Raw genomic sequence first — 22,067 nt, 5'->3', positions numbered from 1 at the left:
CAACTACAACTGCCGCCTCACCGTTTCCTATCCCCCGCATTAGGGTTACTCTCGTCGTCTGATAGAAACCCGCCGTTTCTGAGGGGTCGGTTTGACGTTTCCTTTCATGATCGAGAGATCCAAGTCTAGTAAAAAGTCTGTACGGCGTAGTCAGCCAAAGTATGAATGCGCGCTATACAACCCTTCCTGTTGAGGCGGCGGGACATCGCGCACCTCGACGATTACACGATGGCCAGGACATGGTCTCCAGATTTGTACTCGACATGTGAAGCACCAGACGCAATGTTTGGTCGACTTATGCAATGCTACGCTGCTATAATGAGACCACTTTACAAGCTAGAATTTAAAGTTCGTACGCAACACTGAGGGGCCAATCTGATACGCCTCTCAACGCCAAGGGTCCTCCATGAAGCCGAACAGTCCGGACGTCGTTCAGACTCTCTGCGAGATGGGATTTTCCCTACTTGCCATCCCCCTTTTCGATGTTCTCACATTCGGCATAGAGAAGACCAAGCAGTGAGCAGCGGTGACAACGTATCGTGTTTCTCCTGCCTGAGTCTGCCGTATACAAGATTCTGGCCGAACCCAGTTTGCATACTTTCCCGGCCAAACCATCGCCGATTGTCAAAAAGAAAATATCAGCAAACTCTTGCGATATTGACGGGGCTCTACGTCACGTCCGAACGCCCTGCCCAATAACGCAAAGAAAGTATGCCATCAAACCAGCTCGGCGCCGTGCAAAGCTCGCAACCTGCCGAAAAACAAGCCGTCGAGAGTTCAGAATGGCGGTCTTCGGACGACAAAACCCCAGAGGAAGTCACCTGCTTCTTAACGGAAGAGAACGAGGATGTGGATGCGGAAGCAACTGCCGATCAACGCCTCGCGCCAAAGACGTCCCAACTGGAAAAGCGTGAACCCTTCGACCCGGTCCTGTGGTCGTCTAGGAAGAAGTGGACGCATGTCTTGGTGGTAGCATTCATCACCTGCGTCACGTAAGTTGGCTAAGTCTACCCTGCCCGCATGGTTGACATGCAGCGGCGCATGTTCTGGGGAAGAAGCTTTTCGCGCCGCTGCTACCGCGAAGAAAACTAAGACCAGAAACGCTAACGACAACGGCGCTTTTTTCCACTCCAGACCCTTGGCTTCTGCAGTCTATACCCCCGCGTTGGACCAGGTGATTGGCGACTTCAAGATCGAGGACAACCCCACGCTAGCGGACCTGACAGTCTCGGCCTACGTCCTCGGCTTCTCCGCCGGACCGCTGCTCCTCGCGCCGCTGAGCGAGACGTTTGGTAAGAAGCCCGTCTATCAGGTCTGTAATGTGGTCCTGCTCGCGTGCAACTTGGCCTGCATGGTCGCGCCGTCGGCTGAGTGGCTCATTGTCTTCCGATTTCTGGCGGGATGTGCCGGCGCGAGCCCGATTACCCAGGGCACTGGGACAGCGACGGATGTCATGACCAAGGAGAAGCGTGCGCGCGCCATGTCGGTTATGGCGTTTGGGAGTGTTTGTAGTCCTGCGATTGGGTCGGCCCTCGGGGGCGCGATTGCCCAGGCTTGGGGATGGAGAGGTTGCTTTGGGTTTCTTGCTGTGATGGTAAGCTACCTTCTTTCCTGACGCCGTCTTTTGTGAGCATCGTTTCATGGAGAAAAAATGCGTCCTGGGAGGCTTTGATGAGGACTAAGTTCTGGGTTTTGGGTATCCAACGATGTATGTGAATCCTGAAGGACATGCTGACAAGTGAGACAGGGCTTGATCAGCACTCTTCTGACTTATCAGTTCATGTGCGAGACATATCTCCCGGTCCTTCGGCGAAAGTACGCTGTGTTAGGCAGTCGCGATGACCTCGAGATGGAACTGAGCGATGAGAAAGCCATTGCTCCGAAGCAATCTCTCAGAAAGCTGCTCTTAAAGGCCGCGATCCGACCGTTCTCTCTCATTTTGGAGCCGAGCATCCTGCCGGCTATCCTGGTAACATCGTTCTTCTACGGCCTCCAGGTGTGGTTGTACATTGACGTTCCGATGACATACAAGGCAGTGTACTCCTTCAACACCGCAGAAGCAGGATTAGCATTCGCGGGCATGGGGGTTGGCATGTTCACCGGCCTTCTCATCTTTGGATTCCTCACCGACGTCGTCGTGAAGAGGTTAGCACGCGGCGGTGAAAGGCTGCCCGAGCACCGGCTCCCACTTCTCAACCTGGCAGCCATCCTTGTCGTGGTCGGTCTGATCATCTACAACTTGGCTGCGAGGCCCGGGGTGTCCTACTTGGTGCCCCTGCTTGGAAACTACCTTATTGGCAGTGGATTGTTTGCCATCACTGTGAGTTCCCATATTTCAGTCCCAGTACTCTGTAGAGAGTCAGATATCTGGCCGGAGACCGAGCATCGGGGTCACGGAAACCGAGGTCGCCTGCGAGGAGATCCAATGACGACTGACTTAAGACTTGTTGTAGATGACTTCGGCTGTGTACATCATCGACTTGTCACCGCAGCACGCCGTTGCGTCGAGCGCGTCGCTTGCACTTTTACGATACCCCTCTGGAGCGTTGTTTCCCCTTTTAGAACATGCTTTTGAATCTCTCACCAGCAACAGTAGCGCCAAGTGGCTCATCACGGCCGCGTCTGTCTCCACCATCCCACTTGTGGTTTGGCTCCAGTACAACTGCGAGCGATTCCGGGTGAGACTCCGGGACTTATTGTGAGAAGTGGTGTATTATTGATACTTGTTGAATCTGTACCATTTAACAAATGATACCCTTGCGAGAAGCTTTCTATGCTTGGAAGTCAGCTTCGTTGGAAAGAATATTCTTATAAACGACGGATGTTTGTTTAGACTTGGTTAGACTTTGGATCTCGAAACATATTTTTTGGGCATTAGAGAGATTTGAAAGGGTAGATAAGGAGGTAGATGTCTAAAAACGAATAAATGGTATTTCACTTTCGCCGACAGAAATCAGGATGGAGGGGTGTTCAGAGTCGGGTAAGGTAGTGGGAAAGGTTACGGTAAGGTACATTGTGAATGTTAGTGGAAGAAACGGTTATGGCCCTATCTCCAGTATCTCCATAGAAGCATATGCGAGTCACGTCACTGCCTTACATAAGCCATGGCGCAAACCTGGAGCCATCTGTCTGCTCCATCCGAGCGGCGAGGAACCAATGACATCGACACTATTCGTTTGGGAGACGGCAGCCCGTGGAACTGGATTACGCTAATCCCAAATGAAACCAATTATATCGTCACGCGGCTCGCACATCAAGCTGGGAAATAGGTCGACCAACGCTTTCCCCACGTGTTGCAGCCACCAGGAAATCGCGGGATGCTATTCAAGTAGCTTAAACACCATTTCGACCCTTTGAACCAGCTTCGCGATACCGATACCAATCGCCCGATAAGAAGTCGCACGCGACCCTTCTGCCACCATACCGCCCCCAGCAGATCTCCGTAATCCCTCCTCTACCCACCAAGCAGGCACTGCAAGCCCACAAGTCCTAATTGACCTCGATAAACCTTCTACAGGCCTTCGGGAACGGGGAGGGAGCTCCACCAACAGCAGCAGCAACTCCACCGTTGCTCAGGCTGAGAGCTACGAGCTTGCCGACTACAAAAACATCTCCGCTCAGAAGGCCGCAAAGGACCTCGAAGCCCGACGAGAAGAGAAAAAACTTTGGAAGAGAAGGTGGCTCGACGAGCAGGACGATATGAAGTTCTCACACAGCATCCAGTTTAATGCTGTTCCGGACTGGAGCAGTCATTACATTGCCTACAGCAACCTAAAGAAGCTGTGAGTACCCAATGCCACCTCTGGCCGCGCCATGTCCTGAAGACCTAAGTAGCTAACTAGATCTGCGTTGCAGTATCTACCAACTCGAGAAGACAGTCCACCAAACCTCCTCAGGTGACGCCGAATCAAGACCTCTTATCCGAAACGAAGAACCCGAAGATGTCTTTAGCCGTGCGCTCGGTGTAGAATTGGAGAAGATTTGCTCCTTCTACGTGTCCAAAGAGGGCGAACTTCTTGACGAGGTGAATCAACTATTGGGAGATGTTGGCAACCACTCTTCAGAGGACGACGAAAATGATGGCGAACCCAGACGTTCATTCGGCAGCGCCTCTCGGCCCGGACTTTCGGTCAACGGCAGGAGAACTTCCGTCTCAATCGATGGCAACATGGAGGATAGCGACGATGACGAGGACGATGATGAAACCACCGGCTTGACGAAGAGTCGCTCAAGCCTTGGCGGTGGCAGACGCAAGACTGCCCCGAATCTGGGGCACTCGGTCACTGATATGACTGCTTCAACTGATCTGACACTGGGAAGATCGCTGCGGCGGTACAGCACGGCGAACGACGAGATCCCGGACCAGACTTTCCTCTACTCTTCGGGCATCATGCTCAAGAAGCGCATCATCAGCCTCTACGTCTCGCTCTGCGAGCTCAAGTCGTATGTGCAACTGAACCGGACGGGTTTCAGAAAGGTCTTGAAGAAATTCGACAAGATTCTCGACAAGGAGCTGCGGGTCAAGTACATGACTGCCAACATCGACTCCGCATACCCATTCAAGTCGGAAAACATCAAGAGTATCGAGGAGAACATCTCCAAGATGGAAAAGGCGTACGCCGAGATAGTGACTCAAGGCGACGAGGGACTTGCCAAGCGAGACCTGAGATCTCACCTCCGCGAACACGTTGTTTGGGAGCGTAACACTGTCTGGCGAGACATGATTGGTATGGAGCGTCGCGCAGAGGCTGCGAGCTTGGGCAGAGGGCTTCTGGGAAGGGATGGAGCGACGGGATCCAGGCGGTTGCAGGGCGATGATGAGCTTGCCCCAATCACCAAGGAGGTGGTTACTCCCGTGGGCCGTTTTGTCGTGCCCACGTGGGTTGCCAACACGCCTCTGCTCACTCTCCTGATCGCTCTCGGTGTTTTTCTCCTCCTCCTTTTCCTTCCCATCATGGAGAAGCCCGAGCAACAGAACTGCTTGGCGTTGCTTGTGTTTGTCAGCATCCTTTGGGCTACAGAGGTGAGTTCTCTCTGGATCGAATGCAAATGGTCGATGCTAACCTCAAGATAGGCCATTCCGTTGTTCGTTACGTCGCTTATGATACCCTTCCTCTGCGTCGTTTTGACTGTCGTTCGCTCTGAAGAAAAGCCCTACAGGAGGCTTGATGCCAAGGCCACCACGGCCTACATCTTCTCGGCCATGTGGACACCCGTCATCATGCTTCTGCTCGGTGGATTCACCCTGGCCGCGGCTCTCTCCAAGTGCAAGATTGACAAGCGGCTCGCGACATTTGTCCTTAGCAAGGCCGGAACCACTCCACGCACTGTACTCATTGCCAACATGCTCGTGGCGGCATTTGCCAGCATGTTGATCAGCAATGTCGCCGCACCAGTTCTTTGCTTCTCCATCATTGAGGTTAGTTTTCCCTCACCCCCTTACTTGTGGGAATTATCGCTGACTTGTGCTGCAGCCGATGTTGCGAACGCTGCCCTCAGAGTCAAACATGTCCAAGGCTGTCATCATGGGAATTGCGCTCGCCTCCAACATCGGTGGCATGCTATCCCCTATTGCCTCGCCGCAGAATGTTGTCGCTATTGGTATCATGAAGCCCGCGCCTACCTGGATCCAGTGGTTCTTCATTGTTATTCCTGTCGGCATCGTCTCGTTGCTCCTCATCTGGATCTTGCTGTTGATTACGTTCCAACCGAGCAAGGGAACCACCATTGCTCCGATCCGCCCTGTGAAGGAAAAGTTCACAGGCATTCAATGGTTCGTCTCCATCGTCACGCTCATCACCATTGGCCTGTGGTGCGGTAGCCACCAGATGGAGTCCATCTTTGGTGACATGGGTGTCATTGCCATCATCCCCATCGTCCTCTTCTTTGGTATTGGTATCTTGACCAAGGAGGACTTCAACAATTTCCCGTGGACCATCATCATCCTGGCTGCCGGAGGTTTGTCTCTGGGCAAAGCCGTCAAGTCATCTGGTCTTCTGCACACGGTTGCTGGCGTCGTTACCAAGGAGGTCGAGGGCATGAGTCTCTACGTCGTCCTTGTCGTCTTCTCAGCCCTTATTCTCGTCATCGCCACATTCATCAGCCATACAGTCGCAGCTTTGATCATCCTGCCGTTGGTGTTTGACGTTGGCTCCAACATGGACGAACCCCACCCGAATCTGTTGGTCATGGGTGGTGTTTTGATGTGCAGTGCCGCTATGGGTTTGCCAACAAGTGGTTTCCCCAACATGAGTAAGTTTCTTCAACGTTCCCAATTCGGAAGATTACTGATCAACGATCCAGCTGCCATTATGAAGGAAGACCCGACTGGTCAGAGATACCTCCAAGTAAAACATTTCATCAGCCGAGGTGTGCCCAGCAGTATTCTCACATTGGTTGTCGTCGTGTCCTTGGGATATGGCCTCATGAGGGTCGCTGGGTTGGACTAAGGTCTTGTCTTTACGTGACCGCTACGTACACGAATTTGGTCATTGATTTCTGTATCGTATGCCTGAAAGAAGAGAATGCTGGGCTGCGTTTCCCTCGATTTGTTCCAAAAAGGGCGTAAATCCAAAGGATCTCCAAAGGGAAGCCTGCGGTCGGAACATAGACACCGGTTTACATATTATACTTGGCTTTTCCCTGGTTTCTGTTTGATAGCTTTTATTGCTCTTATTTTGTATGTAAGGTAGACTGGAGTAAGCGATAGAATGATACTGCGAAGCGTTTACTCAGGCAATGATCCGGATGACTTTGCAGGTTTCTGCTAAATAGCTGAACTTCAGCTGATACCTATTGATATTCAAGAGGAAAGGCATGATATTCTGACGTAGAGAAGGTAAAATGATGTTGAAAGTAAGCTTCTATGCATGTGACGCCAATATGCTCTGCGAACCCCGGCAAGCCCGCCAACCAATCAGATGCTGTAAACAGCATAGGTTGAAGGAGGTGGAGACAGGTTGCTCCAGGTGGGAGGGTGGCAGTGGCACTAGTCCGGATTGGGCAGAGAAAGAGGTCATCGGCTCCCTTGTGGAGTCTTCGCCCTGACGTACCGCCAGACGGCGCACTTTCGCCCAGCCATACCCGAACCGATACCTGGAGCTCAACAATCTCTCACTCACACACACGCGCGCCGTCATGATCGCATCTTGAGGCTCTATTGTGACAGACTTGGCGCTCCCTCTACAAACCACCCTTCTAATGAGGACATAGTAAACATACAACATATCCGCTCGGTGAGCTGGCAGTCGCCATGCTTTCGGCATTCACAGCTCGGCCGATCATAGAGCTTAAGCAACGGGATAAGTCCAAAATTGAGACAATCCTCGCGCATGGTGCGCTCCTCTCGAGTCGCATAATCTCACTGTGACAGCTTCATCTAATAAATTGACGTAGGCGATCGTGTTTTCGTAGGCCTCAACAGCGGAGCTCTTCGCATCTACCGTCTCAACGAGCTACCGCCTCCGTCGCCGACCCAGGCCAATGGCTCCTCTCAACCTACCACGGCGGGCTCGCAAGACGCAACCGAGACCAACACGACGACAGAACAGCCGAAGAAACCCACAGACCTACTGCGCGAGGTAGAAAAGTTCTCGAACAGGGCGATTGAGCAGCTCGCCGTAATCAAAGAAGCCAACACTCTTGTCTCGTTGTCGAACTACTACGTATCCCTCCACGACCTCGGAACCTATGAGCCCCTAGAGACTCTATCGCGAACGAAGAACGCCACCTGCTTTGCCGTCACATCAAACATCGTGAAAGATGCAGCAACCGGAATACCAGAGATTATAAGTCGCCTGGCGGTGGCTGTCCGTCGTCGATTGCTACTATGGAGCTGGCATGAAAGCGAGCTGAGCGCCGACGTTGGGGAAGTTACATTACCGGAATCGATACGAACCGTCACATGGGCCAGCGCGACAAAGATCGTATGCGGAATGAACGCGGGATACGTTTTGGTCGACGTAGTCACCCATGAGGTCGAGGATATCAACAGCCCAGGCTCTGCGGCATCAGGCGGGCAGGCTAGTCGTTTCGGAGCGGTGAGCAGCGCTGGAATGGGCTATATGGGCCTCGGAGGATACATGCCCAAGCCGCTCGCCGCGAAGCTTGCCGAAGGCGAGCTGCTGTTGGCCAAAGACATCAACTCCATGTTCATTACGGACGAAGGAAAGCCGGTTGAAAAACGACAGATTCCTTGGCAAGCTGCTCCTGAGCAGATCGGTTACTCATACCCATACATCCTGGCTTTGCAAGCTCCGTCAAAAGGCTCGCTTGAAGTCAGGAATCCAGAGACGTTGCACCTGTTGCAGACCATACCCCTTCCAGGGGCGGCGCAACTTCACTTTCCGCCACCTAATGTCAGTCTCGCTCACGCGGGTAAGGGGTTTCATATCTCCAGCGACCGATGTGTTTGGAAAATGGGGGCTACCGACTACGATTCACAAATCGACGAGCTGGTCGAAAAGGGCAAATACGACGAGGCCGTCAGCATCCTTAACATGCTTGAGGACGCCCTCCTCCGAAACAAAAAGGAGACTCTCCGAGAGGTCAAAATGCTCAAGGCTGAGATGCTTTTCAAGCAAAAGAAGTTTTACGACTCCATGGATCTTTTCAATGAGGATGATGTTCACGCACCACCTGAGCGAGTTCTCAAGCTTTTCCCACCATCCATCGCCGGAGAGATGTCTGGTTGGGCGCACGGAGCGCAACCAGATGAATCTGGTAGCGATGAGAAAGAGAGTGAGGAGGAACCGCTGCAGAAAACAAATGGAGACAAGCCCAAGGAAGATGCAGCGGAAACACCCGCATCCCCGGCAAAAGGAGGCGTTGGCTTTGCCAAATTATTCATGGGTGCCCGCAAGACGGTGCAGCCAGATGCTGCCTCGATCATATCCAAGAAAGACACAATAGATGTCGAAGAGACTGGGAGCATCAGAAGCAAAGCCACCGAGAACCTGCCGCTTGAGGGCGACGAGCTCTTAGCTGCCGTTACATCTTTGGCTGGTTATCTTGTCGGGACAAGAACGCGTCTACAAAGGGTCATCGACCCGAGCACCGGCAAGCTGAAACGGACAGATACCAATGGCTCCAACGAAGAGACCATGAAGAGCTTCATGTCTGGCTCGCATGACGACGAATCGGGGAGCCAGCTAGAGGGAGAGATCCGGAGGACGTCGCGAATTGTAGACACCGCTTTGTTCCGGACTTACATGATGACCAGGCCTGCTCTAGCTGGGCCCCTTTTCCGCCTCCCGAACTTTTGCGATCCAGACGTGGTCAACGAAGCACTGCTTTCACACAGCCGATACAACGAGTTGGTTGATTTCTTCAGCGGCAAGAAGCTTCACTCTCAGGCACTTGAGCTTCTTAAGCGCTTTGGAACTGCCGAGACACCTGATGAGGCTGCCCCGGGCTTGCATGGGCCTCAAAGGACAGTCATCTATCTTCAGACACTGCCGCCGTCTGAGATCGATCTCATCTTGCAATACTCGGAATGGACTCTGAGAGCGGATCCCAAATTGGCCATGGAAGTGTTTATCGCAGACTCTGAAAATGCCGAGACATTACCTCGTGGCCGGATCGCTCGCTTCCTGGGCGGGATCGATCCAGGATTGGAGGTGCAGTACCTGGAGCACATCATCTCCGAGCTTGACGAGTCAACTCCAGATTTCCACAACCGTCTTGTCGAGCTCTTTATCAAGCATTTGAAGGAGAAGAAACGCGACGATGAATGGGACGCAGAGATGGATCGTTTCGTGCAGTTCCTCAAGACAAGCAGCCAGTACAGCCTTAGCAAGGCGTTCAGCCTCATCCCTCGCGACGGTAAGTTGATGTCCCTCGATGGCTTGTCGCAGTAACAACTAACACGGTGAAGATCCTGCTTTCTACGAAGCTCAAGCCATAGTGCTGAGCAACATGGGCTCGCACAAGCAGGCACTGGAAATCTACGTCTTTAAGATGAAAAATTACGCCAAAGCCGAAGAGTGAGTACCGCATCCTTGGTAAGATATGACTGTAGCTAATCGCTCTTTTCAGGTATTGTAATATCGTACATAAGTCCAGAGACTCTAGGCCTTCGTCACCAGACCAGTCACGACGCCCGTCATCGGCGGATGATCCTGAGGATTCGGCTCCATCCATTTACCACACCCTTCTTTCGCTGTATTTGACCCCACCGTCACCCCATAAACCGGCACACGACCCGGCTCTCGAGCTATTGTCGAGGCACGGATCGCGTCTACCGGCAGCATCAACTCTCTCCCTGATTCCCGACGACCTTCCTGTTCGCGATCTCGAGTCATACTTCCGTGGCAGAATTCGGTCTGCTAACAGCGTCGTGAACGAGTCGCGCATCGTAGCTCGGCTGAGAGACACGGAACTGGTATCGACGCAAGCGCTCCTGCTCCTTGGCGACGGCATACCCGGCGGACAGGGCGGGCGCAACAGAAGGGTGACGATTACTGAAGAGCGGCTATGTGGCGCTTGCCACAAGAGACTGGGGCGAAGCGTGGTGTCGGTTCTTCCGGACAACAACGTGGTCCATTATGCGTGTTTCAACAAGGCAACGTCGCAGCGACCGCAAAGCTCTCGGGCAGGAAACTGGGCTCGAAGGTTTTCGTGATTGAGGGTTTGCAATAAACGGGCTGGCGGGCGGTAGTTTGAGGCGTGTTGGTGTCGTTGCTTGTGTTTTTTGTTCTTGGTACATATTGGTACTCGCATAGCCTTGGGTTTTTGAGAGCGGCAGCATGATACAGCAATACCCCGTATATAGGTGGCACAGAATGTACGATTGGCGCCGTGAATTGTCAAGAAAGTTTTCATGCCTCCCTCCCCTTTGAGTTGCTTGTCGCTTCAGTCGTCTGAGGGGGGTGCCTCTTCGCCGTAATTCTCCTCCTCGAGCGCCTCGTCGACGGCCGACTTGGTTGCGGTGGTGCCACCGTTCTTTGCGGCCTCCTCGGCCTTGTCCTCTTCCATGCGGGCGGTGAGTTCCTTATTGATGTGCTCCTGGGCGGCGTTGATGGACTTGCGCAGGGCGTTGAGGTAGGCGGACTTGTCGCTGGGCGCGGAGGATGGTGGAGCGGGGAGGGATTCGGAGAAGGTGAAGGGTTCGTTTGCGGGGGATTGGTAGTTTGCTGAGAAGTGTAGGGCCGGAGCGGCGGTGGTGTTTGTGTCTGCCATTGTTTGTTGGGTTGGGGATGTCGTGGTCTCGTGGGTTGGATGGGCAAGGCAATTAGGCTTGGTAGGCTGTGGTTGCGTTGTGTTGATTTAGACGATGCAAAAATAAGTGAAATCCAAGGTATGACGAAAATTGAGTGTGGCTCGTTGGGGTTGGCTTGGAAGGAACAATTGCCCCTCTTCGCGTCCCTCCATCCATTCCAGCTGGTCCCAATCCAATGTTCCGCTGAAGATGGAACCTGGAACAACTGCGGGGTTGATTACACTAAGTCAGCCCGCCTGCCGGCCCCCCTCAAGCCTCCTGATGACTGGAAGCCATGGATGCGCCGCCCAAGCCATGCCAGGGTCGCAACCCGCGGCGCGTCAGTGGTGGGAACAAGGGGGATGGGATCACGGCAGGACTATTAGGTGGGGGCAGAAGAAAAGGACTCGGGGGCAGTAATTAATTACGCTGGAACCTCACGGCTGGCTCGCCGCACGATGCGCCAGACTGTTGAGTACAGCAGTAGGCATCGTTCCTTGGTTCTGGCGGGCAGGGTAGGTGAGGTAGCATGGTCATCTGTTACATGGGAAATCTGACGGGAGCTGACCCGGATTTGGACCGCGGGGGTTAGGTTGCTGGATGCGCTGCAATTGGGGGGATTTGCTCACCGCAAGCGAAGACGGCCGCCCGTTTTGCTCGCTTCCTCAGCAACGAGAAGTTGATAGTCCAGGGTTAATGATTAGGTAGTGACCTAGATGCGGCCGCTGACCGATGGCAAGCGATGTGTTGATACGGATAAACAACTAGGTATAATTACGTGCAGGGCATCGGCAAGGTAGGTGAGATGCAATGGGGAGTACCTGTCTTACGGACACTTGCCAAGGTAGATTGCCTACTGGATCGCAGCAATACCTTGCGGAGTACAGAGGGCATTGATGCTGATCTTTGTGTCCCTTGTCTACCTCACACTTCGGCTCTGTGAGGGTGAGGCGCAATCCACTCCTCGCGCTTTCTCATTACCACCCTTTTCCCTCCCTCACCTCGTATTTCCCCGGCCTTCTTACATCACCACCACCCTTCTTTCAGCTTTCCAGGTTTCTCAATCCTCGAGCACCACCACCACAACCACCACAACTCTCACCTTTTCAAGGTGCTCTTGATCGCCCGACCGGACGAACAACCTCTCCATACTGCCCTTGCCCTCGACAAACCAACCATTCCATTTTTACAAACCGATCCAAGCGCAACAAACCTTCAAGACTCCTCCACCCGATCCTCGAATCGTCCGAAAATCCAAGATGTAACAGAACCCTAACACATCCACGACAATGCAACCAGCACGACCCCCGCCGCCCCGAGCGCCGGGCAGCTTCAGCCCTCTGCCGGGCTCGACAGCTTCCACCGCACCGCACCCGCAACGTTCACGACCGCCCGCCCGCGCCGAGTCGTCGTCGAGCGAAGAGAACCTCGCCATTCACTTCGTCAAGCCCCGATCTCACGCTCCGAGCGCGCCCGCCGCCCCTTCCACCAGTACCCCGATCTATGCTCAGTTTACCGCCCAGGCCAACTCGAGCACCGCCAGCCTGCAAAACTTCTCGCGCCCGACTGCTCACCGGTCGGGAACCACGCCCGGAGGTCCAGTAGGCCCTGTCTCGGGAGGAGGAAGCGAACTGAGCGGGAGTGTGAGCGCTGCTGCTGCTGCCCGCACCGCGAGCCCTCTGACCAAGGGACACTCGAGGAAGCACAGCCAGACGCCCGGCCTGTTCGACTCAACGCTGCCCTCGACGAGCCTCTCGAACCTGTCTCAGGTGGGCATGTCACACCCATCTGCCAACTCATCTTCAACACATCAGCACCAGCAACAGCACCCGAGCCCTGCCCTCTCCGCGAGCCACATCGCGGCGCAGGCAGCCTTTCAACATCAGAACACTCAGCAGCACCAGCAGCACCAACAGCTCCAGCACGCTCGACAGCGATCACAGACCGTCCCGAACCCGGCCAACGGAGACGCCGAGAGCGCAAGGAGGGGGAGCAGCGGAAAGGGCCCACTCAGCCCGCCCATGCTAAGCCTGACCGAGGCAAGCGGTCCACGAGAGAGCGGCTTTGGAACTCAGGGATACCACAACGGCCTACTTGGAAGCCATTCCGCCGCCGCGACCACGGCAGCGAACGCAGCAAACGCAGCAGCCAACGCAGCGTTCCCGCGATCGGGGCAGACATCGCCTGGCTTGCCCCAGTCGCAGCATCAGCAGCAGCAGCAGCAACAGCACAGTCCTATCAATCCTACGCCGCAACTTATTCCAGATCCGAAGCCGGTGAAGCCAGAAAAATCAAAGGTCAAGCTCTTCTCCCGTCCGGTCAAGATCGGCACCAAGGGCGACCCTAAAGACAAACCGCTCCCTAGCCCGAGCAAGATCGGCAGTGCGCTCGCATCATTACAACGCGGGAATTTCAGCACGAGTAGTCTCATCGATACCAGCGGCCAATCTATATATAATCTCAATAACGCATCGTCCGCAACCATCAGAGCAGTGCCCGAGACGCCCACCATGGAGAAGGAAGGCAAGGAAAAGGAAAAGAAGCATCACTTTTTGTCGCGGCAAAAGCACAAGCTCAAGGATGACTACCATCTTCCGCTGTCTTCCGCATCGAGCAATTCGAAACCGACAGACCCCAGCGCCCCCTCGAGTTTGTACAGTTTCAACTTACCCCCTAGTCCGGCCCCGACTGCAACGTCGTTTGGCAAGGGACGAAGGGACAAAAAGACTGAAAAAGAGAGCAGCAACCTCGGCGTCGAGTCCAGTTCTCTCCCGTCGGAATGGCCAGGTCCAAGCAGCCTGCCGACATTGACGCATCAGTCGTCGTATCTATCTGAACCCATTGACGCAGGCAAATACGGCCTCAACAGCATGGCGCTCGACGATGCCTGGCCGTATCTGAAAGCCAAGATGCTCGTCATTTTTGAAGGCGAAGATCTGCGACAGCCGGTGGAGGATTTCAATAGGCTGGTGACGTTGCACATTCAATACTGCATCCAACGCATGTCGCCCAACATCATTCTCGAGGATTTGCGCGAGCTCTTGTCGACTGGCTTCGCCTCCCTGGACCACACTCTCCGGCGCACGCAGGAAGACAAAGTCATTCCGGCTCTCGTCGAGATGTGGCTCATTACCTACACCTCGATTCTGCCTTACATGCAGGCCGTCTTTTTACCCTTGGACCTCGAGTTCTCTGGCTGTGGCGTTCTCATGAACCCGGACCAAGCCCGTCAATTCTGGGGCGGCGTCAAGTCACAGTCCTCCGATAGCGGCCCATATGTCAGTCCCGCATCGGCAGTGCTAGATGTGCGTCGTATCGTACTTACGGCCTACCGCGATATTGTCATCCTACCCCGCTACGACTCTCTCAAGGCCATCTTCTCTCGGCTTTCTCTCGAATTTCTCCCGTCCTCGTTCGCATCTTTAGCCCTCGCATCTCCGCTACCAGATCCGGCGCTTTCTTCAAGTCCCGCGGATGCAATCAGCATGATGCGACCCGGCACAGCTATGAGCCTCGATCCGTCCGTGGCGAGCTATAACTCGAACGCGACGACGCTCCTGGGCGACGGAAGCGCAGGAGGCGGCGGACGCAGCCGTGCCATTAGCAACGTCAGCTACGCCAGCGCCGGGAGCGACGGCCAGATGCGCCCGTTTACGCGAGAGCAGAACGTCGAGGACTCTAAGCAGGTCACCGAGATGGTGGGACGCATGTTGCAGTGCATGAGCATACTCGCCAGCATCGGGGGCGCGACGGGCGACGGCAGCGAGGAGGGAAACAGAAGGATGGAGGAGCTGTGCCGGCTGCTCAAGCTGAATTGGCTTGGTAGGGGTCGGACGGGCAGGAACAGGAGAGGTATCGTGGGCGGCAGACGAAGGGAGATACCCGAGTCTATTAGGGAAGGGTTGCGCGTCGTCTAAGGGGGCGGTCAGTTCATGGGGATGTGCTGTGATGGGATGGCTTTGGCTTTGGTGCTTTTTTCCCCGACCGTTCACCTGCTGCAAAGGGGGGAGGCGTTTACTCTTGGGATCAGTTTTGGGTGCAGGTCGGATTTTAGAACGTTCTTTTTGGGCAACGTGAATAACGCGGTGCATGGCTACGGCCTCCGTGATGGCGTTTGTTTCAGTGGGGTTGGGCTGCATTTTGGGAATAGTACCCTTGTCGAAGGGACGCGGAGGTTGCTCTTATCGTTGTTGTTTGTTCGAGACATGGCAGAGGGAAGCAAAAAGTTATCAATTCAAGAGAGACAATGATGTCGATTCTGGTATTTATGGAATGTGTGGTATTTTGGGATGCTTTGTACATGCCTGCCTGGTTCGGTGATGTGATTGATGTTGTCGCAACTGAAGATGTCATTTTGGCATCTCTTTTGACGGCATCTCTTTTATTGGAGCCTGCGTGCTTTCCACTACCTACCTTACCTGACGCCAGACGCTTATGGCTTGAGTTGTCGGTGATTTTTCCTTTTGGACATTCAGGTCGGAGGCTCCGTGTGTGGTAGATCAATTTTACTTGGTGATGTTATGCCCATCAGGCTTGGAGGTCTAATATTTCATCGTACACATCCGGCAAGAGGTCATAGATACATCACCAGTCCTACACGTTCACTACAATCCCGTGTTGGACCGTGATTGGAACATAGCGGCGAATGCGAGTTTGGGGCACATCGTGGGCATTTTATAATGATATCGCGTGTGGATTTACCACGTTATTTTTCCCTTAACCACAAGATCCGGATGCAATTGCGAGTATCCGGCACACGTCATATTCACGGATCACAGCGAGCAAGGCAGAAACGACATGGTTTGCAAAGATGAACGAAGATTTCATTCTTAATAGCTGTTTGTAGCGCGTCCGGAAGGACGCGCGATCTGAGCAACGTAAGATACCATAGAAGCGTCCTATTCTTGAAAATTCCGTTAGCTTGCCGTCAAGCAAAGGTCAAGTTCGTTGAAAAACAATGTTTTTGTGATAAAAAAATCAGACATCCAAGGAAGTGTTAGCCCTCATACGTCGCTTAAGAAACGCTTTTGCAAGCGTTCCCGCCAAGGCTCAGGCCGCGACTCGAGTGAAAACTGCGAACAAGTGGAAATTTCATCATGATGTGGTTTGGAGTTGTTGCGCCGATGTGTGGAGGAGAAAGATAAAGTACTAACCTTGTGGCTCGAGGGTGATGAATGAGATGCTGGAAAGGTTAGTGATGAGAGAGCGGAGAGGTGTAGCAGTGTGCGTCGTGTCCCTACTATCACACTTGTCAGCGAGGTTTGCTCTTGAGGGCAAGAGATGCCAGTGCTGATGAAGAGTGAAGATGATGTGTCAGACAGAATATACTGGCAAGTAACAGGTTCCTTTCGAGGGGAACCCGAACAGACTAGGTTTCTTCATGGTCGATTCGGTTGGGAAAAGAAGACAATGTTTCTTGAATGTCATCATTCGGAGAGATGCGAGAGCCGTGTGAAGAAAAAGATATGATGCTTACCCGTATGTAGGCCGTCGCAGCGACAGCCAGAGAAAACGCGCGCGCAGAAACATTCAGTTGCAAAGCTTGAAATGAAGCTTGCGATCTCTGAATGCAGCGTGAGTGCGGTCCTGGCTGTCGATACGAGAGTGTGGCGTGAGAAAGAAGTTGGTTGCCCAAAGTTGGTGAGAAGTTACAGACTGACGTGCAGGAGAAGAGATTTTATAGATGAGGCTCACAAAGGAAATAGTGGGGACACAGCCTCAAAGATTTTTTCTTTCTCTTTCCTTCCCCTGGCGGGCGGACACCCGACCCTTTGGACGAATGGATCCACTTCCAATTCACGTCCAATACACGTGACTCGAGCTTGGATCTCTGGTCGGGTCCGAAAAAAGTTTTGGTGGGGATTTGGGAAAGCTAGAGTCGCAAGGACCACGTGACCTTGGAGCTCGGGGATATTCGCCGTAGTGCCCGATCCCCGCCATAGAAGGATTTAAATTGAGCTCATTGGACCCTTTCTCAAGGTTCATGTCACCAGACGAGCAATGGGGGGGGGGGGGGAAGCCGCGAGTGAAATGACCTCTAACACCTCTCTCTTCCCCGTGCTCCGGTACGTGTGTGATGGGGTCGAGCAAGTAAAAGCGACCGGGTGGTTCGGTGGACACGTGGTGGCCATTGGCGAACGCAAAACCCAGGCGGAGGACGGGCAGCTCTACGCGATTCCGGCGCTATCATTTTCGCACATTTGTCATGTTGCTGCCGTGGAGGCCATTGCAGCGGAATTTCGGGATGTGGTCGAGCGAGGAAGATTGAAAGGACGACACGGAGCACCTAGTGAGAGGATGGTAGCAAAAAGAGACTTGGAGGTAAGGTATCCGGCCCGGACTCTCCTGCGTGCGCTGAGCAATGAGGTGTGCTTTTGCTGTGCTGGTCAATTCTGCTACACTGCTTGACCCCTGGGTGGATATTGCTGAAGAAGCTTGCCTTGTTGCATAAAAGTGCTGATCGCAGCCCTCCCGCTCTTCTTGATAAAGGCATGTCCCGCATTTTTCTGGAGCTTCCCGCCACCCCATTCCGGCATATCCATGTTTTCACATGTCGTATTGTTACATAGCGTATCCTACAAAACGATTAGACCCACTCTCCCGAAGCCGATGGGAGCAGAGAGCAGCAGCAGCCCGACATTCTGGCATGGTCGCCCGCCCACCTCACGCTTCTCTGTCCCTGCTCTGTTCCCGTTCCCCAGGGCCCTCTCTCTTTCTCGCTCGACCTCGATCCTTATCCCGCCATTTTATGCCTTATGCCTTGTACCTTGCCTCGTCTTAGCTTGCCTACCTTACCTTACCGTCCCTTCTCTCTCGCTGCTTCCATTGCTGTCTCTTGATCGGCCTCTGGGCTTGGATTTGGCCGCAAGTTGAAGCCTCGTCTTTCAACCTTTCTACGGAGTACGCATACAACCTCCCATTTCTACGACACCACTTGGAGCGCCTCCTACTCCTCCTCAAACACCCCTGGCTGAAGCCTCTTTTTTTTTATAATTTGTTCCAGTCTACCGGGGCTCCGGACACTCATCTCGTTCCGTAGTACTGCTTAATTGCAAACACCCCCAAACAGCCAACCTCCAAAGCAAATCACTTGGGTTTCCGCTGCCCGCTTGCAAAAGAGCCAGAGCTCAGCACGCCCAGCCAGAGACTCTCTCCCAGCCCAGTTCCCTTTGGTTGCGTCGTCTCTGCGTCCGTTCTTCTTCAGCCAGCCTGCCAGCACCGCACGCACCGTACCACTCACCCACCTCCAAAAAAACCCCCCCAAATCTTTCTCTCCCTCTCTCCTTCCCGCTTTCCTGGCAAGGCAAGGCGGCGCGGAAAAGGCTTGTTCGTTGCGCTCGACTTAAGCAATAAAAAATTGGGCATCTCGAACCAACCCGCTCTCCGAATGCCATCGACACCGGTCGATTGAAGCATTCGTCGTCCACTCTCACGAGATTCCCACATCTGTTTCCGCTCGCTCGCTTTCGCTATCGCGCGAAACGTCGACACGTCTTTGCGTCCGTCGTATCCATCCTTTCGAGATTACCTTAGACAACCAACGCATTTTCCCTTCTCTAGTCGCCCACGTCTTTGCCGACGCCAACTTTCTACCCCGTCACTCAGTCGGGCTCTTCTTTGGTCGCAGGGCACATACCCACCCGCCATCTCACCTCCCCTTACATCTCACTTCCACTTCTTTCGTTGTTTGTCGTCGCATCCCGACCTCCTTACCACAATATCGCCCACCCACCGTTGTCGTCACGCCGATCATCGATGCCTTCTCGGTCCCTCTTCACCTGTTGACCCGACCGTTCGCATTAAACGACTCCTATCGCAATCGATAACGCTAGTCGAGCCCGCCCGCACCCGCACCCGCACCACGCGATTGACACCACTTCCCGCGTCTTGCAAATCACGACTCCATCGCTGCCGCGTCGCGCCCATCTCCGCAACTCCAGCCGCCCCAATCCTTCGTACCTTTGCGGCCCCGATTACCGATTTGTCGTCGAGATAGACCACCTTTGGACGTTGGCGCATGAGATAGTACGGAGGATAGACACGTCGATATCCACGCTGTGGATCATCGACACGCCGGAGACATGATGACGAGTATGGGACCGTCTTTTGCAGGCCATCCTGCCGGCATGCAACAGCATCCAGGTGTACCCGGGCACCCCATGGCCCAGGGTATGCCTCACAACCCAGGGCAGCAAGGCCCGGGCGGAGGAATGCCTCACCAGATGCACATGGCAGTATCAGGGCCTGGTGGTCAGGTTAATCCAAATCAGTTGATGGGCGGCATGCCGCCGGGTGCTGGAGGTCCGAACGCTCACGCTCTGCAGCATCTCAATCCTGCCCAAAACCAAATGTTCCAGCAAAATCAGTTTGGTAACTGTATGTTGAGCCCACGCGCCTCGCCTCGGTGTCTTGTCTATTTGCTTCCTTTACTGACCGAGTCGCGTAGTCCAAACTCCAGCGGCGATGGCGCACGCCACCCAGATGGCACAGCAGCGCTTGTTCCAGCAGCAGCAACAGGCACGACAAGCGCTCATGGCTCAGCAGGCCTTCAACGCGAATATGGCGGGCGTCAATGGTATGCCGATGGGAATGCCAATGAACCCGATGAACGCAGCTCAGATCGCGGCTATGAGGCAGGGCATGCGGCCGGTAAGTATCGCATATCCAACTTGGTACTCACATCACTTACGATAGGATATAGCAGCAACACAACCCCCAGGCACAGGCGATGCTCGCTCAGCAGATCGCTCTCCAGCAGCAAGCCGTCGCTCAACAGAATCAACAGATGCAACAGGGCCAACAACAGCCCGGCCAGCCGGTGCAGATGAACCCTCAGCACATGCAAAACCTCCAACAGGCCCAGATGGCAATGCAACAGCAGCAAGCCCAGCAGCAACAGGCTCAGCAGCAGGCTCAGCAACAGCAGGCTCAGCAACAAGCTCAGCAACAGGCCCAGCAGCAAGCGCAACAGCAGCAGCAACAGGGCCAGCAACCCCAAGGCGGACCGCAGCAGCCTCAACCGCAACCCCAGCAGACACCGCATCAGACACCACAGCAGCAGCCCGCGCAACCCGTCAACCCTCAATCTGCAGGACAGCCCACGCCGTCTCAAACTCCGGGCCCGGCCCCGAACCAGCAACCGCAGCCTCCTCAGCCTCAAGCTCAACCGCAGGGTCCTCCTCAAATGGCTCCCCAACCTGGACCGCAACAAATGAACCCCGCGCAGCAGGCTGCGGCCCAGGCTGCCGTTGCCAACAGCATGGCTCTTGCTCAACAACAAAGAAGGGAAGGAATGAAGGGACACTGCCTACTCAAGTTAATGCAGTTTAGCGAACATTTGAGCGGCTTCCCCGTAAGTTGAAACTGAAGACAGCACTCAGTCACAGCTCACTAACAAAAAGTCCAGGGCCCCAAGGGCAAAGACGACCTGTCCTACTGGAATAGCTTCGTCAATCAATTCTTCTCCACCAAGGGCGTATTCCGACACTCTGTACACATCACCGACGTCGAAGACCAGGCAGACAAGCAATACGAGATTACCTTCCCCGCACTTCCTCGATACTTCCACACGCACTTCGACAGCGGTGTCAAGAACATGCAGTTGATCATGGAAAAGGGGACGACGGATCGACCACTCCCCGGCGACGGCCATTGGATTGAGAACACGAAGTCCAGTTTGGTCTACTGGTACGATAGCGGTTCGCACGTAAGTTAAAAGCTTCTATTGCCGAGGACAGATACAGCTTCTAATCTTGCGCGCAGCTTGTCGCTACGGGCACCGTCAGAGCCCACTTTGATGCGGAGCAAAAGATTGAACTCTTTGAATTCTTGACAACCAACCACGAAGAATACATTTCTAGAAAGGCCGCTATCGAAGCTGCGAAGCCCGTGCATAATTGGGTGAAGGAGTGGCACAAGGTTAACTCCCCTGACACCAAGACCTCCCCAGAAATGAGCAAGAAGGGCAAGGCTCGTATGATGAAGTCCCCGCAAAATCCTCCGCCAGAAGCACTGGTGGATCTTCCGGAGTCGGCGGTCAAGAGGGGTATGGGGGTTACCGAAGCTGTGTTCCAGTTCCTCGAGGTATGTGACAGCTCGCCCGCGCATGCATGTGGATCTCCGGCACTAAAGATGACATGCAGATTGCTGAAGTGATCGGCCAAATGAACCCCCTTTTCGCCTTCTACCACAACCACCCTAACCTCGGCCCCTACGCTGCTCTTGAGCAGTACGTCGGCCAGATCAACGCCCAGCCGCAAGTCATGAACGGTCAGCCCATGCCCCAAGCTCCAAGGACACCCAGCTTCGGTCAGTTCCCAATGGGTGCGAGCCCGGCTCAGCCGCACATGCAGCTTCCTGGCTCGCCTCATGTCACTGGAAGCCCTGCGCAAGGCCACATGCAGGCACCCGGCATGCAGATGCAACAGAGCCAGCAAGGCACCAGCTCCAGCGGACCCAGTGCAAACACGTCTCCAGCTTCCAACAAGCGAAGACGCCCATCCGGCGTGAAGATGGAGGAGGACGGCTCCCAGGCACCTACCCCGGGTGGCCCTCAGGTCAATGGAGTCCAGAACAAGGGCAAGCCGCCTACGCCGCGGATGGCAAAGAGAATGAAGGGCAACCCGGCGTAAGCTGGAGGGGTGTCTTTGGACATTCAGGTTATGCTCTAATACGAGTCTGGCTACGCAGGCTCAGTAATGCCTTTTTTATGTCATCATTATGCAGCATGGCGGCGTCTTAGTGCTTGGCTTTCTGGCTCTGGGATCTCAGAGCTGTTCATATGCGGGTGTTTGGCAAGCATTTTGGACGTTCGGTGTTGGCTGGAAGCTCATTCCACCACATATCCTATGTCGATCTCGTTTGGCATCTA

The 22,067-nt window shown here is 54.2% G+C and overlaps 8 protein-coding genes across 8 annotated transcripts; 6 read left to right on the top strand and 2 right to left on the bottom strand.

Annotated features, from left to right (window-relative positions):
- Nucleotides 1-711: 711 nt before the first annotated feature.
- On the top strand, nucleotides 712-2,702 carry CPAR01_12898 (uncharacterized protein; the record flags this gene model as incomplete). The annotated part of the gene is made up of 4 exons (XM_060497152.1): nucleotides 712-992; nucleotides 1,135-1,594; nucleotides 1,748-2,320; nucleotides 2,454-2,702. The coding sequence occupies 4 exons, from the start codon at nucleotides 712-714 to the stop codon at nucleotides 2,700-2,702; spliced, it is 1,563 nt and encodes a 520-aa protein (XP_060344685.1).
- Nucleotides 2,703-3,219: 517 nt separating this feature from the next.
- On the top strand, nucleotides 3,220-6,449 carry CPAR01_12897 (SPX domain-containing protein; the record flags this gene model as incomplete). The annotated part of the gene is made up of 6 exons (XM_060497151.1): nucleotides 3,220-3,328; nucleotides 3,518-3,782; nucleotides 3,856-5,023; nucleotides 5,075-5,419; nucleotides 5,475-6,252; nucleotides 6,304-6,449. The coding sequence occupies 6 exons, from the start codon at nucleotides 3,220-3,222 to the stop codon at nucleotides 6,447-6,449; spliced, it is 2,811 nt and encodes a 936-aa protein (XP_060344684.1).
- Nucleotides 6,450-7,252: 803 nt separating this feature from the next.
- CPAR01_12896 (vacuolar sorting protein 39 domain 1) lies at nucleotides 7,253-10,621 on the top strand (the record flags this gene model as incomplete). Its single annotated transcript, XM_060497150.1, has 4 exons — nucleotides 7,253-7,334; nucleotides 7,396-9,822; nucleotides 9,875-9,983; nucleotides 10,036-10,621. The coding sequence occupies 4 exons, from the start codon at nucleotides 7,253-7,255 to the stop codon at nucleotides 10,619-10,621; spliced, it is 3,204 nt and encodes a 1,067-aa protein (XP_060344683.1).
- A 230-nt stretch (nucleotides 10,622-10,851) lies between these two features.
- On the bottom strand, nucleotides 10,852-11,178 carry CPAR01_12895 (Gon7 family protein; the record flags this gene model as incomplete). The annotated part of the gene is made up of 1 exon (XM_060497149.1): nucleotides 10,852-11,178. The coding sequence occupies one exon, from the start codon at nucleotides 11,176-11,178 to the stop codon at nucleotides 10,852-10,854; it is 327 nt and encodes a 108-aa protein (XP_060344682.1).
- Nucleotides 11,179-12,486: 1,308 nt separating this feature from the next.
- On the top strand, nucleotides 12,487-15,114 carry CPAR01_12894 (uncharacterized protein; the record flags this gene model as incomplete). The annotated part of the gene is made up of 1 exon (XM_060497148.1): nucleotides 12,487-15,114. One exon carries the CDS (start codon nucleotides 12,487-12,489, stop codon nucleotides 15,112-15,114), a length of 2,628 nt encoding a protein of 875 aa, XP_060344681.1.
- A 329-nt stretch (nucleotides 15,115-15,443) lies between these two features.
- CPAR01_12893 (uncharacterized protein) lies at nucleotides 15,444-15,695 on the top strand (the record flags this gene model as incomplete). The annotated part of the gene is made up of 1 exon (XM_060497147.1): nucleotides 15,444-15,695. One exon carries the CDS (start codon nucleotides 15,444-15,446, stop codon nucleotides 15,693-15,695), a length of 252 nt encoding a protein of 83 aa, XP_060344680.1.
- Nucleotides 15,696-17,234: 1,539 nt separating this feature from the next.
- On the bottom strand, nucleotides 17,235-17,387 carry CPAR01_12892 (uncharacterized protein; the record flags this gene model as incomplete). Its single annotated transcript, XM_060497146.1, has 1 exon — nucleotides 17,235-17,387. One exon carries the CDS (start codon nucleotides 17,385-17,387, stop codon nucleotides 17,235-17,237), a length of 153 nt encoding a protein of 50 aa, XP_060344679.1.
- Nucleotides 17,388-19,323: 1,936 nt separating this feature from the next.
- Nucleotides 19,324-21,828, top strand: CPAR01_12891 (PTAB; the record flags this gene model as incomplete). Its single annotated transcript, XM_060497145.1, has 6 exons — nucleotides 19,324-19,573; nucleotides 19,644-19,846; nucleotides 19,899-20,549; nucleotides 20,604-20,903; nucleotides 20,960-21,280; nucleotides 21,340-21,828. The coding sequence occupies 6 exons, from the start codon at nucleotides 19,324-19,326 to the stop codon at nucleotides 21,826-21,828; spliced, it is 2,214 nt and encodes a 737-aa protein (XP_060344678.1).
- Between the last annotated feature and the right edge of the window lie 239 nt (nucleotides 21,829-22,067).

The sequence above is a fragment of the Colletotrichum paranaense genome (genome assembly GCF_030867605.1).
Source record: "Colletotrichum paranaense strain IMI 384185 chromosome Unknown Scaffold_11.1, whole genome shotgun sequence".
Lineage (NCBI taxonomy): Eukaryota > Fungi > Ascomycota > Sordariomycetes > Glomerellales > Glomerellaceae > Colletotrichum > Colletotrichum paranaense.
Note: the sequence above shows the minus strand (reverse complement) of the source record. Positions and strands in the feature narration are given on the sequence as shown.